This window comes from Macrobrachium nipponense, chromosome 22 (genome assembly GCF_015104395.2).
Source record: "Macrobrachium nipponense isolate FS-2020 chromosome 22, ASM1510439v2, whole genome shotgun sequence".
Lineage (NCBI taxonomy): Eukaryota > Metazoa > Arthropoda > Malacostraca > Decapoda > Palaemonidae > Macrobrachium > Macrobrachium nipponense.
The window spans coordinates 63183069-63199552 of record NC_087213.1 but is presented as its reverse complement, the minus strand read 5'-3'; the positions used below and the strand labels follow the sequence as shown (position 1 = coordinate 63199552).

At 38.0% G+C, this 16484-nt stretch overlaps 1 protein-coding gene across 1 annotated transcript; it reads left to right on the top strand.

Annotated features, from left to right (window-relative positions):
* The first annotated feature begins 3854 nt into the window (after window positions 1-3854).
* Window positions 3855-5268, top strand: LOC135198745 (pro-resilin-like). The gene is made up of 2 exons (XM_064226601.1): window positions 3855-3960; window positions 4553-5268. The coding sequence occupies exons 1-2, from the start codon at window positions 3939-3941 to the stop codon at window positions 5149-5151; spliced, it is 621 nt and encodes a 206-aa protein (XP_064082671.1). The 5' UTR covers window positions 3855-3938; the 3' UTR covers window positions 5152-5268.
* The last annotated feature ends 11216 nt before the right edge of the window (window positions 5269-16484 follow it).

The window sequence follows — 16484 nt, the reverse complement described above, 5'->3', positions numbered from 1 at the left end:
GCTTATCTGTCAGAAAAAAACTAAGTAATGGTCAACGCAATGTTAAAATGATCTAAAACCATCAGAATTTTCCTCTAAGACATTTTGGAATCTTTCAGTCTCCGGCTCCTAGAAGGACTAGAGAAATAACATTCGAGCGTGCGCTGAACTCCAAAGTCTCCAGGAAGAACCCCCAAGATGCTTCAAATCGCATTGAAGACGTCAGAGATTGCAAGTGCCATATTTAAAAAGTTGGGTATGAGAAACCATACTCTTGAGGTAAGGACCAAAAGCCCTCAATGCTAGCTTGTCTTTCGAGGACACCCCTGAAGGGTAGGGTCCGATCCAGAGGCTGCTTCCTCGGAGGATGGCAGGTATCTTGCCAGGCTGGGGAAGCGGGCCTGGAGAGGACTTGAAAAACTTCAAGGATGGGGCCCAAAAGCCCCAAAGGCTAGCTTATCCCTCGAGGACACCCTTGAAGGGAAGGGTCCGATCCAGAGGCTGCTTCCTTGGAGGAAGGCAGGTATCCTGCCAGGCTGGGGAAGCGGGCCTGGAGAGGGCCTGAAAAACTTCAAGGATGGGGCCCAAAAGCCCCAAAGGCTAGCTTATCCCTCAAGGACACCCTTGAAGGGAAGGGTTCGATCCAGAGGTTACTTTCTCGGAGGAGGGTAGGTATCCTGCCAGGCTGGGGAAGCGGGCCTGGAGAGGGCCTGAAAAACTTCAAGGATGGGGCCCAAAAGCCCCAAAGGCTAGCTTATCCCTCAAGGACACCCTTGAAGGGATGGGTCCGATCCAGAGGCTGCTTTCTCGGAGGAGGGTAGGTATCCTGCCAGGCTGGGGAAGCGGGCCTGGAGAGGGCCTGAAAAACTTCAAGGATGAGGCCCAAAAGCCACAAAGGCTAGCTTAACCCTATGACACCCAAGGGAAGGGTCTGATCCACAGGCTGCTTTCTCGGAGGAAGGCAGGTATCCTGCCAGGCTGGGGAAGCGGGCCTGGAGAGGGACTGAAAAACTTCAAGGATGAGGCCCAAAAGCCACAAAGGCTAGCTTATCCCTCGAGGACACCCTTGAAGTGAAGGGTCCGATCCAGGGGGTGCTTCCTTGAAGGAAGGCAGGTATCCTGCCAAGCTGGGGAAGCGGGCCTGAAGAGTGCCTGAAAAACTTCAAGGATGGGGCCCAAAAGCCCCAAAGGCTAGCTTATCCCTCAAGGACACCCTTGAAGGGAAGGGTCCGATCCAGAGGCTGCTTTCTCGGAGGAAGGCAGGTATCCTGCCAGGCTGGGGAAGCGGGCCTGGAGAGGGCCTGAAAAACTTCAAGGATGGGGCCCAAAAGCCACAAAGGCTAGCTTATCCGTCAAGGACACCCTTGAAGGGAAAGGTCCGATCCAGGGGCTGCTTCCTTGGAGGAAGGCAGGTATCCTGCCAGGCTGGGGAAGCGGGCCTGGAGAGGGTCTGAAAAACTTCAAGGATGGGGTCCAAAAGCCCCAAAGGCTAGCTCATCCCTTGAGGACACCCTTGAAGGGAACAGTCCGATCCAGAGGCTGCTTTCTCGGAGAAAGCCAGGTATCCTGCCAGGCTGGGGAAGCGGGCCTGGAGAGGACCTAAAAAATTTCAAGGATGAGGCCTAAAAGCCACAAAGGCTAGCTCACCCTCGAGGACACCTTTGAAGGGAACAGTCCGATCCAGAGGCTGCTTTCTCGGAGAAAGGCAGGTATCCTGCCAGGCTGGGGAAGCGGGCCTGGAGAGGGCCTGAAAAAGTTCAAGGATGAGGCCCAAAAGCCCCAAAGGCTAGCTCATCCCCTGAGGCACCCTTGAAGGGAACAGTCCGATCCAGAGGCTGCTTTCTCGGAGGAAGGCAGGTATCCTGCCAGGCTGGGGAAGCGGGCTTGGAGAGGGTCTGAAAATTTTCAAGGATGGGGCCCAAAAGCCCCAAAGGCTAGCTTATCCCTCGAGGACACCCTTGAAGGGAAGGGTCCGATCTAGAGGCTGCTTCCTCGGAGGAAGGCAGGTATCCTGCCAGGCTGAGGAAGCAGGCTTAGAGAGGGCCCGAAAAACTTCAAGGATGGGGCCCAAAAGCCCCAAAGGCTAGCTTATCCCTCGAGGACACCCTTGAAGGGAAGGGTCCGATCTAGAGGCTGCTTCCTCGGAGGAAGGCAGGTATCCTGCCAGGCTGGGGAAGCGGACCTGGAGAAGCCCTGAAACACTTCAAGGACGAGGCCCAAAAGCCCCATTGGCTAGTTTATTCCTCGAGGACACCTAGACAAAATACGGAACTTTTACAAACGCCAATGAAATCGTTTTACGCAATTAACGCTTGCAAGACGTGTTTAATCTCTGATCACATCCGTGATTCTTGCAGCAGCAGTCTTTCCCGAAGGGAGCAGGGTCAAGGGATCAATTAAAGACCTGACATCATTTGTTTCTGGGTCGGGTGAGAGTCTGGAATGCACAGCCATGAATGGCTCGGAAGCCTCGGGCCCATCTCAGAAGAAGCACTTACAAAACATCTACCCAGAGATGAAATATTTGCTTCTTGTTGCGTATTTTCTTGAAGTGCTTCAGTGTTCTTTCGATAAATCATCCCCTTACATTTCATTAAAAATATTATTTCTAGTACAGTTGTAATGCTTAAAAATACCATTTTTTAAAATTCCTTTCAACCGATTTCCTGGCAGTTTTAAATAATCAAAGTTTTATCCTTCATTTCAAAGTTTTCTTGGGTAAAATGAAATTATGCAACTAGTACTCTCCTTCATTCCATCCAAATTTTAAAATGTATATGTCTACCAAATGCATCAGTATGCATGTTTACTGTGGAGGCCTTCCTGTTAGCTTCAATTTTAATGAATGAAAGCAATGTTCCTCTTTATTTTATTCTAACAACTTGGGCGCATCTTTGAAGTAGGGAAAAACGTATACATTATAAGTAAAAGTTCCCTTTAAGTGCTTATTCATTTTAACTTTTTGAGTCACAATAATAAGTCAACAAATTTTCCTTAAGTTATGATTTTCCTGCAGCCTTAACTAGTTTGAATAAAACTCCTGAAGAAGGATTTACCCTATCAAGGATGGGGGGGACTGTTCGTTCTTCAAACTTAATTCTTTTATTAGCTACGAGATGATTCCAAGTCGTTGCGCTCTTCGCCCTCATACATACATACATACATACATACATACATACATACATACATACATACATACATACATACATACATAATACATACATACATACACACAAAGTCGTTCACCGAAGCATGTAAAAATAATGAAATCATTTCGAATTAGTTTCCTATGTAATCCAAGTTATACTGAAAGCAGTTACTTCCACCCGTTGCAATTATGAAAAGTACTTGTATCTAAAGTCACTCTATTATAAAATTGAAGAATTAATTCTCATAACTGGAGGTCAACTATCAGACGGATGACCAAAGTTCTGTGCCTGCTACTGAATTCATAACCATGCAAAAGGTGTTGACTATCAAAAGAATAAGAGTAAATAGAGTTAAAAAAATCAGAAAAAAGAAAAAAAAAATAAAATAAACGCAGCGTGAAGATTATGTTTTATAAGAGAGCAAAGGAACAGCACCCCCGTTTTTAATTCAAAATCTCAAATGTGAATATGACCTATCGAGAGAAGCAGCATCATACCCTTAAAGCAACATTTTCATTAACATACCCAATACCCATTCTGCATTCAAACAATCCCGATGGGCATGACGCCATGTGAAGAGGAGCAGGGTCATGAGAACCTTTTAGAAGCCATGACTTCTTTTCATTCCAGGTCAAGTAAGAGGTGGAAATCTTGGCTGCAATTTCGGCAGGAGCCTCAGGCCCTTCATGAGGATCTAGTATATATATACGAACAGAAGAAGGAACTCGGCATCAGAGCCTCTTCTTCGCCTTCTTCTGGTAGTTCGTCTCTTCTGCTTTCCTGAAAGCCTCTTTTGTTTCGAACTTCACTATGAATCTCATCTTGATTTTGGGCAAGTATTTACAATCTAACTAAGTGTGTCAGTTTAATTTCAATATTTGATATGATTCTTTACAACACTTGAAGTCGTTCACTTTCCAATCTTTCGCCCTCTTCTGCTCCTTCAAAAAAAACCTTTTCAAACAATTCACCATAATTCCATCTTGATTGTCAGCTAGTTTTACAACTAAGCAATTTCAATTTTGGCTTAGAACTTGATATCTATCGTTAATTTCTGTTGCAACAACTAACACACACACACATACACATACACACACACAAATTATAAATATTTTCAAACCCTAAGCAGTGAACTTTGCAAATACATTTACTTGATAAAGACAATATCAAATGAAAATATCGTGTAAATATAAATATCTGAATTAACACATCTAATTTCTACGGCTTACGATGGTGTCATTAGGATTAATATTGTGAAAACGGAATTATTTTTATTAAAGAGAACTAAATGTACACTACAAGGAGTTGTTTTTTTTTTTTTTTTTTTTTTTTTTTTTTTTTTTTTTTTTTTTGGGTGGGTGGGTTGGAGGAGGGGTATAATTATTCATACATTTTTAACCTCTTGTGACCTCTTTCACCCGCAGCTCTCGCTGGGGTCGCACTTGCCCAGCAGATTCCTTCCAGTAGTTACGGCGCTCCTAACGGGAGACTGCCCAATGGATTCAACGGCGTTAACGGTAACGGTGCTGCTCCGAGCAGATCTTACGGTGCTCCTAATGGCGGGTACGGCGTCGATCCTGAAATCGCCTCTCTGACGGAGAGCATCCCCGGCGGTGGTGTCCCTGGAGAGGACTACCCAGTCTTGGCATCTGTCCCCGACACCGACTTCACCTGTGACGATCAGGCCGTCCCTGGGTACTATGCAGACACCGCTGACGAAGCCGGCTGCCAGGTCTTCCACATCTGCCAGGACAGGCCCAATGGAGGCCGTCAGCAGGACTCCTTCCTCTGCCCCAACGGCACCATCTTCAACCAACAGTACCTCGTCTGCGACTGGTGGTTCAACTTCGACTGCGCTGACGCCGAATCCTTCTACTCAGTCAACGAGCTCATCGGCGTTGATCCTAACGCTGGATATGGTTACGGTAATGGCAACGGTAACGGTAATGGGAACAGAAGGAATGGAGGGAGGAACGGCAACGGAAATGGAGCACCAGGGAGCACATATGGAGTACCTGCTTAAAAGGAACTATGTTTCTTTTTGGATCTGGCGGCTTCCCAACAGCAATTTGTAGATGTCTCTAGAATTATTTATATGTATCTTCGTTACCAGGAAATATATTTTGCATAAATGATTAAATTTGCATTTGACTGTCATGTCCGTAGAGTAATGAACCAAGAGAGGGTAGAAAGCAGGATCTTTATATATATATATATATATATATGATATATATATATATTATATATATATATCTATATATATATATACATAGGTAAGAGAAGACTAGATACATATGGTACATATTTTTAAAAAATCAAGAGAAATTTGAAACTTCTCACCTTACCCTCCAACAATTCTGGAATGCTGACATTTCAAATAAATAATCAAATAGCATAACAATCTATTTAAATACAAAAACTGTACTTAGTTTAATATAAACCAAACAGAACATGCACAATTTTGAAAACACGGCCTCAAACCAAAACCGACGGCAAAATAAAAATAAACATCCCATGCAAATGCAAGCAGATTGGAATACTGCACTAATCACCTTCCCTCAATCTGATATGCACACTTGAATAACTACGATTGAGATCCCTGATAACAACGGCGAAAATAAAACCTATCACGATTAACTGCTAAGAAAGAGCTGGCAAGACCATTCTAATAATACAGAAGCCTGTCCAAGAGCAGCAGCGAGATTGCCGATGAAAGAACCGATAGAGACGAAACCCGCTTATTACAGAAAAATTATCATGTTGGAGGCGGGAGATAAGATAACCAGCGCTCTCCTGTCGATGGCTGACGCGGAGCTATTTCACGCCCCATCACACTCCTCGCTATCCCTCTCGTCAGTCCTCCGCCGTAATTATTGTTTCCCTTTCTACTCATTATGTTTTTAGATGGCTGGCTGGCTATCAGGGTCGTCGTTGCTTCTTATCGTCTGATTGGAAACATGCATGATTTCGGTCGGTATTACCCTTCTCTGACTTTTGAGAGAGAGAGAGTGAGAGAGAGAGTTATTTACGTTGTACATTATTTGATATTACTATATTAAAAACACCATCGTATTACTGTTACCACAGTTAGTTAATAATTTTATTAATTAATATTATGGTATATTAAACTTGAAATATCTTGGAAAAAGTTTTTTTTTTTAGTTTACAAGAATTGACTGACGCGTAAGAGGTCATCCCATCTCAGGCTACGGTATTTCATTTTTGCACTGTAACTTCTGCAGTTCTCCTCTAACTTGAACCATACCTGCCTTCCATAGGTGTAGGAAACGAAACAGTTCTCATGCATCGGTCCATCATATAATGGGGTTTGAAACTGGACTACCTTAAATTTTACTGAGGTACAATACTTGAGACTAGCATTACAATTAGGTACCACAACTGCTTTACGTGGAAAGACATGATTCATAATCAGTCTGAAACATCTATTATTAAGACAGGGAATGTTCTCTCTACTTTATACAACTGACTTTCATGAAACGGGGCTACCGCTTCATTTTCAGGCACCACACTTTATATTTTTACTTTTTTTGCTTTTTTAGGCCATAGATTAATCAAAGCAAACCACTACCATTCTAGTCGGCCTTCTCTTAAAAAAATCGAGGGAACAGCGCCAATGACCACTGCTGTTACTGCAACGACAGGCCATTCATTCTACTAGCCCAGTATTTCCAACAGGAGTAGCATTCGAATAAACTCTACGTCCCTTGCCCGCGCGAGTTCACCTTACTTCGGTAACCTAGGTTCCTCGGTACCATCGTGACTTACAAGCATAACCAAGGCATTTTGGATGGGGGATAGAATGAAGCATTCATTCGTAAATCGTTCGGAGGAAATATGGAATCCAGTTGCATTAATGCTATTATTAAAGATAATACTATTATAACTTACCATCGTGACTTGCAAGCATAACCACGGCATTTTGGATGGGGGATAGAATTAAGCATTCATTCGTAAGTCGTTGGGAAGAAACAATGCTATTACTGAAGACAATAATACTGTAACTTTTTCATATCTCAATATAGTTATATATTAGTTTTTTTTTTATCTTACTCGAATTATGCTCAGAAAGTCACATACGAAACAACAGGGAGTTCTTACCTAAGACCTTCCCTATGACCACCTTCCTCTCAATACTACCAGAAATCCCACTGCTCAAATATATTCAAAAATTAATCATCTCTAGGTAATCAGGTAATCTAAATGTGATCACACTATAGAGGAAGGGTATCCTCCAAGGTTTAATAGAAAAAATATATAGATTAGCGTGCTGAACACAAGACTCCACAAATACTTATTGCCGACTAATAGATATTTCTGGAAAATGGAAAAAGACAAGCTCCTTTAAACGGATAAAAAAAAGACAAAAGTATGAAGGCAAACATATACAGTATACACACTAAACTAGTCACAGAAATTTATATAAAAAAAATATTCATAGACTGGTATAGTGTACTGTACACCTCCCCGGATAGCTCGCTTCCTATAGAATATCCTTATAGTCTGTCAAACTCCACAGCTGTTACGTATAGGAAGGAATATAGAATTTAGGCCAAAAGCCTAGCACTGGGACCTGTGGGGTCATTCAGCGCTGAAACGGAAATTAAGAGCAGACAGGTTTGAAAGGTGTAACAAGAGGAAAACCTCGCATTTGCACGATGAAATTAATTGTTAAAAGAGTGCGGATAGCAAGATGCAAGAACGAGAATATGAATGGAGGTAGAGTAAAGGGAATGGAAGGGGTTGCAGCTAGGGGCCGAAGGGACGCTGCTAAGAACCTTAAGTAATGCCTACGATGCATCGCATGAGGTGCACTGACGGCACTACCCCCTATGGAGAGTTGTTACGTATATACAGATGTTAATATCCTTTTGCGAAAGACTGTCAACTCCTCTTGTTTTGTTCCTAGGAATACGTAATCTTCCCTAATGTTCATTACCCACAGTTAGACTTGAAAACAAGAAACAAATATAATGCATAACCCCTTTTCTAAAGCAACCTTACCCTATTATCATCCTAATCCCTAACTCGAAATAATGTTACTATGACCAATACTTTAGAAGATACTGTAGTTTAATGCCGGTAAGTATTAGTAATTTTGCTTGTGTTGCACGTAAGCCCTTTTGGCACAAAATTATTGTCTTACTTCGCTGACCATGTTTGCTTTTTATGCAGTGGTGAACGTACATTGACTATAAAGAAGTTCGTTTGTTTGTTTGTTTGTATGGTGCTTTTGTATGTGCATTTTGTATGTGAGCATTTAATAAGCGTACGGCGTCAAATCATTTACTATCATTTTATGGGTCCAAAAAATAGGCTTCTCGCCCTTAGTAAAGAATAAGGCGATGCATTTATCAGAGATAATTGAGTTTTTGCACCAAGCTTACCATATGCAGAAAATTTCAGTCACTCTTTGTATTAGGAGCACGTATTTAGTCATTATATTTCTTAGAAGCTTTGAGGCTTTGAACCCTTATACTGAATACTTTATCAATTAACAATGGGCGTTCACAATCCGTAGACTAAATCTTACCCTTTTTATATAGGGACATAGGCCCCTTTTTTAATAGATTTTTTAAGGACGAATGAACACGGTTAGCTGTTCAATCAGAAAGGAAAACGCATACATAATACATTAGGAATAAGTCAGACAAAAATTTTCACAGGCATTAAAATAAATATACTATATTGTCTTACGTCACATCAATATACACTTAGAAAATTAAATTCTGATGAGATTGTTATGTAATAATGATATATATATATTATCAATCATCAATAAAATAAAATCTGTAAAAACATTTATTACAGAATCAATTTCTTTGAAGTCCACAATATAGGGGTAAAAGATCGAAAAAGTATGATTTGTAACATTTAGACACGGATCACACAGGCACTTTATAACTATCAAAGATTATATATATATATAATATATATATATATATATATATATATATATATAATATATATAATATATATATATATATATATATAGATATATATATATATATATATATATATATATCGACCGACAATTAAGCCATTCATCTCATTAGCAACCCAAGTACGAGATTTCGCTGACAAAATACGACAGCTTAATATTGCAGAAAGTCTTTAAAATTCCTTCAGGAATAAAATTCCGACAAAAATTTGTTAACTTTTTTTTTTTCATTATCAAACTCGACAACGGCCTTTCATTCATTTAAATGTATGGAGATTCACGAACGGTTAATTTAGTTAAAGAGAAACCAAGTACATAACATAACGATCAAAGGAAACCCTCTTCTCTGCTCTAGGAACCAAAGAGACCATGATCAAACCCTGTCAATCAATTTAAGGTACTATCATTTTTATTTATTCTATTTTATTTTACTTTTTTTATTTTTTTTATTTTTTTGGACTAGAAGAGGCAAATAAAATCTCTTGACAACAACCTAAAGATGACCTAGCCCCCTGTTTTCCATCAACCACATCATCTACGCCACAGCAAAAGGAGTAAACAGGTACCTCATAACATTCGCCATATTGAAATTTTTTTTTCAATTCGCCATATTACTTACTAAAGCGGGCTGACCAATTGATCTTTTTATCAGTTTGCAGTCATAATCACTTTGCAGATATAAAAACATTTGACATTTATTGTATAAGGCTGTTTTCCTTAAAATAAAAACCGAATTGGTTCAAGTCACTTTCATACTGTGTTCCCAACTACTGAAATTTTTAAGTTGCACAACAACCCTCGCAAATTAGAAGCGACCCTTATCTGACTCTTTTCTGTACTACAGAAAGGGTTGAATCTTTCATCATTCAAGCACATTTACACATAAATATCTATGCAAATACATGCATGAATAATCAAATGATTACATAAAGCCATGGGAATTTAGTCTCCATATCTACGATGCAAATAGGTATTTACGTTAATAAATTAAAATCAAGATCCACGGACATATGCGATCTTCATATAACCACACACTTACATACATACGCATGAGTGTGTGTTGTACACACTTACATACCATATGCATCAGTATACGTATGTACGAATGACACGCTTTCCAAGAAGCTTGAAGAAAACAGAAAATTTGACGATTTATTTTAAAATGACGAAATAAGTAAAAACTTAATTCTTTCTTTAAAGCGAACGCGATGATTAATTTCGATCCCCTGCAATTTAGTTCTGTCACATAATCTCTTTATTTAGCAGATATTTCAAATGAAGATAAACCACTCATTCATCTGATTATATTATCAGAAACAAACAGACCTAATGCAACTGGAGAGCTCTATAAAAGTTTATGATTTTCAGGATATAATGAGCAAAATACACAGGGGTTCTAATAGTAACTGTTATCAATTGCAGCACAGCTGGTGTGAAATACACTTTCATGTAAAGTAACGATTGCATAAGCTAAGATCTCAAGTACTCAGGTAAGAAGACATTTTATAGTTTTTTTTATTAGCGCCTCAAACTGCATACTATCATCTTATGGAAAATACCGAATACATGCCAATAAACACATAAAAACAATAAATAAATAAATACATATACATATAAAAATATATAATAAATATAAATATATAAAAATATATAATTCATATACAAAACAAGCTAAATATCCTCTTGAAAAAGTTAACATTCACGACACTAAATCCTTCGACACCTCCAATGGAAAGAAATCTACAACGCACCCGAAAACAAACAAATGAAAGGACTTATTTTATAACTCATCCTGGACGGGCACCGCTGAGGGCAGCCATGCCGAACCTATTAGCAACACCTCGTTAAGCAAATCCCACAGTCGCCAACTGCCCCGAGTGGTGACCAACCGCATTAATAATGCGATTCCCAAAGCTGGGACTTGCAATGAAGAAATCAGCTACAGTGTTTATTTATGTAGTGCACATATTATGTAAAAACTGATCTTTATTGCCATTAATAAAGAAAAAACTGAGAAAGGGTAGGCTGCAAGTTACAGGAATGTGTTAGTAATAGTCAAACCTACTTCAGTGTATGAAAGTGGGTACTTTATGTTTCACACGTAATGCCAATAACTCTCGGGTTCAAAGCGGTTATGAATATAATGAAAACACTACACACATGCTAAATAATGCTCTTGCTAATTGACGACATTTGAAAACTGCTTTGAACCCGAGAGTTAATGCCATTACGTGTGAAAAATACAGTGCCAAGTTTCATACATTTAAGTAGGTTTGATTATTACTAACATATATCACTATAAATTTTTCTTCAAATAAATATTTCTCCAAATGAATATTTATCCAAATGAATATTTCTCCAAATGAATATTTCTTCAAATAAATATTTCTCCAAATGAATATTTCTTCAAATGAATATTTCTCCACATGATTATTTCTCCAAATAGATATTTTTCCAAATGCATATTTCTCCAAATGAATATTTCTCCAAATAAATATTTCTCCAAATGAATATTTCTCCAAATAGATATTTCTCCAAATGAATATTTCGCCAAATAAATATTTCTCCAAATGAATATTACTCCAAATAAACATTTCTCCAAATGAATATTTCTTCAAATAAATATTTCACCAAATAAATATTTATCCAAATGAATATTTCTCCAAAGAAATATTTACCCACATGAATATATCTCCAAATGAATATTTCTCCAAATGAATATTTCTCTAAATTAATATTTCAAATAAATACTTCTCCACATGGGTATTTCTTCAAATAAATATTTCTCCAAATGAATATTTCTCCAAATAAATATTTCTCCAAAATGAATATTTCTCCAAATAAATATTTCTCCAAATAAATATTTCTCCAAACGAATATTTCTCCAAATGAATATCTCCAAATGAATATTTCTCCAAATGAATATTTCAAATAAATACTTCTCCAAATGGTATTTCTTCTAATAAATATTTCTCCAAATAAATATTTCAAATAAATACTTCTCCAAATGTATTTCTTCTAATAAATATTTCTCCAAATGAATATTTCTCTAAATGAATATTTCTCCAAATGAATATTTCTCTAAATAAATATTTCTCCAACTAGACAGTTTTCTTCATGAGAAATGTTCTTGCTCCACAATATTAAAAGCCCGAGGTCAGATGTCCGAGTCCACTCTATTAAATGCAAGTGACGGACGTTTTACAAATGAAGCCGTCCCGTAACCGGATCACATCACAAAGGAAATTGCGTCACGCTCTCCTACTAGTGGCTAACGTCCGTCATGCATAATCAGGCTGAAGCCTCGCGCATTTTAATTGAAAGCATGAGGTATGCTTAATCCCGACCATCTATAAGATGTTATCAAATGAAAGATGAGAATACGAGAGCTTACTTGTAATACAGAGTAATAACGTTAAGAAACTATGTTTAATCTCATTCTAAGTTCTCATTTTGAAATAATTGAATTGCAGAGCTGTTCATGCAGCGACCCAGATAACACACGAAGCTGCTTGATGGCTGATCATTAACAGTTTGGCCTTTTCTATGTCAAGGTAAGGAAGATGTATTTGTAGTGTATATAATTGCAAATTATATTCGGAATTTCTAATCATCGCTTCAGTTCTAAATAAATGCGCCTTTGCCTTCAGTTATAACAGACGGCCCTTTCATTTGACATGTATTTATAAGGTTTTACTTTGAATCGATAAAAAAATAGAATTTTTTAATGAATCCATCGGAGTATTAGGAATACACCACAACTTCAGTCATTTCGTGCTACATCAAGAATCAATAATATCTCGCATTGTTGAAGTAATTTGCACAGCAAAACAATTAATTACAAATGTACCTTAAGAACTCATAACTCTTCTCTCTACCCAAAGTGTGGACACATCATCCCAATCAATACTGACGACTAATTAAGTAGCTAAATGGTCCTAGATAGATTATTCAGCGTCACGCCGGCGTACTATAGTAGATTCACATGAACCATGCATTTGATGTCTAGGCCCGTCCCTTACGACGCTCCTGAATGGCTGTTGATAAGCCAACCACAGGGCTGGAAACTCTCAGTCTGTCGAGCGAGTTCACATAAGCAGGAAGTATGTTCCACCTCTCCTGAGGGATAAGTCTTTCAAAATTATCCCTCAGGAAGAAGCGTACATCCTGTCTATGTGAACTCTCTCGACAGACAGAGTTTCCAGCCCTGTGGCTGGCTAATCAACAGCCAATCAGGAGCGTCGTAAGGGACTGGCCTAGGCATCATATGCACGGTTGATGTGAATCTACTATAGTTGGAGTAACTTCCCCAAGCCTGTAACGGACGTTGATTAGCCGTTGAGGTCGACAGTCCATGGAGTATCCTCTACCGAGACAGTGGCAATTTTCCTAATTCTTTCGTCATCTTTTCTTCGCTCGCTCTTATTCCTATGATTTTCTTTTAAAGTTTTGAAAGAGGAGCTTCAATATGAATTTTCTTAAAATAAAAATTTTCTTGGAGTTATACAAATTTGGGCATTTGCATATTGGGTATTTTGAGGTCAGAATTAGACATTTACTGTCTTGGCCTGTTCCTCATAACGTTTACTGTGCTTTTCCAAATAACTCATCCAAATCTACATAAGAGTTACTTACTATACTATTCACAGCATAGATTTTGGGATGCTACTGACATCCGAAGGAGAAAAAAAATTCCGACAACGGTGGAATTGAAGTCCTAAAGCCTGTGAGATTAAGATAATCTCAGTATAGGAAAACTACAAAAAATTACCTAAATTTTATTATTATTACATTATAATATGCATCCAAGTTAAGCGAACAGCAAGCTTTTAGCCGAGAGTAACATCATCCATTGCAAAATCTTTGACGCAATAAAAGTACAATTTCACCAGCACTCATTAAACCATGTATTGGATGCGTGATAAGAGAGCATTTGATAAATATTCGGTTGTACTAAATTTGAGCCTCTAGGCTATCTGACCACACTTTGTATTACTCTGTTTTAGTACCAGTTTAAGACGCATCTGTTTCATTTCGTATTTACGGAAAGCAAATATCTATTACAAAAACTGTATCTTCAGCATAATGAACAATCAAGTTTCCTAGATAAAGAACCATGTAAGCGTAAATAATATATTAAACAAAATTCAAGACTAATAAAAATCCAGTAACGTTTGCAGACAGACCTAACATAATTCAATTACAATTTAGTAACTATTAGATTTTTCCGAATTTCTCATTCTTCTTAGCTAAACAGAGGAATACTAAACCTGGACCATCCTCTGGTCCATCTTCCTAATATATGAAACATGTAAATAAATGCTAACAAACATTAGTGATGAAATAGGAAACTGCCTTACATCGTCCGACAGAGGTGCCAGGAGTTTCATACAGATCCCTTTCAATTTGCTAAAAAAAATCTCGGTGTCCCTTACATCTTCTTGTGATAAACTTGATTTGAAGTTAACATACCTGAACGATCCAACAAATGCGAGAAATATGGCATAACATTTTTACCCTTACACTGAAAAGTTAAATACCTTAATTTTCTGCTTAATGCCAATACGCTGAAGAAAGGAACTTCAGAAAAAAATCTTATCCCTATTCAGGATTTGAACTACTGTCACTATTGACTTTCCGTGAACAAATTTAATTATAAATATAACTATAATGCACAAGTCTGGTAAAACCTCTTGAGCAGTTCTGATTGCCAATCTAATCCCGACGGCACATACGATTCACGAATTAATGTCATGAAGGCCAACATCCAACCTACTAGTTTTAGTCTCTCTCTCTCTCTCTTCTCTCTACTGTACACTCACCACTCATGACTACTCACAAACAAGAATGTGATGAGGGCAACATCAAAACGTACTCATTGTACTCTATATAAATCTCCCCCCTCCCCCACCATCCAACCACTCTCTTTCTCTCTCTCTCGACTGTACTCTCACCACTCATGGCTACTCACAAATAATAATATAATGAGGGCAACATCAAACCGTAGTTACTGTACTCTAAATCTAACCCCCTCCCCCACTATCCATTTCTCTCTCTCTCCACTCACCACTCATGGCTACTCACAAATAAGAATGTGATGAGGGCAACGTCAAAACGTACTCATTGTACTCTAAATCTCCCCCACAATCCCCCAATCCCTCTCCCTCCCTCTCTCTCTCTCTCTCTCTCTCTCTCTCTCTCTCTGCTGTACACTCACCACTCATGGCTACTCACAAATAAGAATGTGATGAGGGTAACATCAAACCGTACTCACTGTACTCTAAATCTCGCCCCCCCTCTCCCACCATCCCTCTCTCTCTCTCTCTCTGCTGTATATTCACCACTCTTAGCTAGTCACAAATAAGAATGTGATGAGGGAAACATCAAACCATATTTATTGTACTCTAAATCTCCCCCCTCCCCCACAATCCCTCCCTCTCTCTCTCTCTCCTTTACACACTGTTAAACGACAGCGCAATTTTACCCAATTTCATTTACGTAGTTCCATTTCTGTCTTGAAACTTCCAAGTTTTATAGGCCATTTTCCCCCCTCCTTTTCTGCTAATAACAAGAGCTATAAACTGAGAAGCCTTTAGCCTACAATTACGTTCAGAATATGTAAATGTCATAAAAGTGACTCTTAGAAAAGAAATGAGTTGTAAAAAATCACTCGGGAACTTTATTACCTATAGGTATTTCCAGTCTTATCTATTTGTTTGTGCACACACCTATGTAGGTACATTATGTATGTATGTATGTATGGTATATGTATATGTGTGCATATATATATATATATATATATATATATATATATATATATATATATCTATATATATATCGATAATATATATTTACATACATATATATAATATATTATATATATTATAATATATATATTTTACACGTTGTATGTCATATGACACATACAGAGATTTATATAGTGTATATATATATATATATATATATATATATATATAGATATATATATATATATATATATATATATATATATATATATATATATATATATATATATTACACGTTTGTATGTCTATACACACACACACACACACACACACACACACATATATATATATATATATATATATATATATACATATATATATATATATATATATATATATATATATATATATATATATATATAAATAAAAATAAATGGTAAAAACTCCTCTAAGGGAAAATTTTAACACTGTGTTACACACTTTTCTTTTTCGAGAACTAAATTCATCTTCCTGTGTCATAAAAGATATCGCTATTTTTTTTTTATTTACTTTAGAGCACGTTTCACCTTCATGCTGCGCCGCTCTCAATTCTGCCCGAAGATGACCTCAAACAAGCGAAAGTGACCAAACTAACCGCCGGCCCCGTGAGGT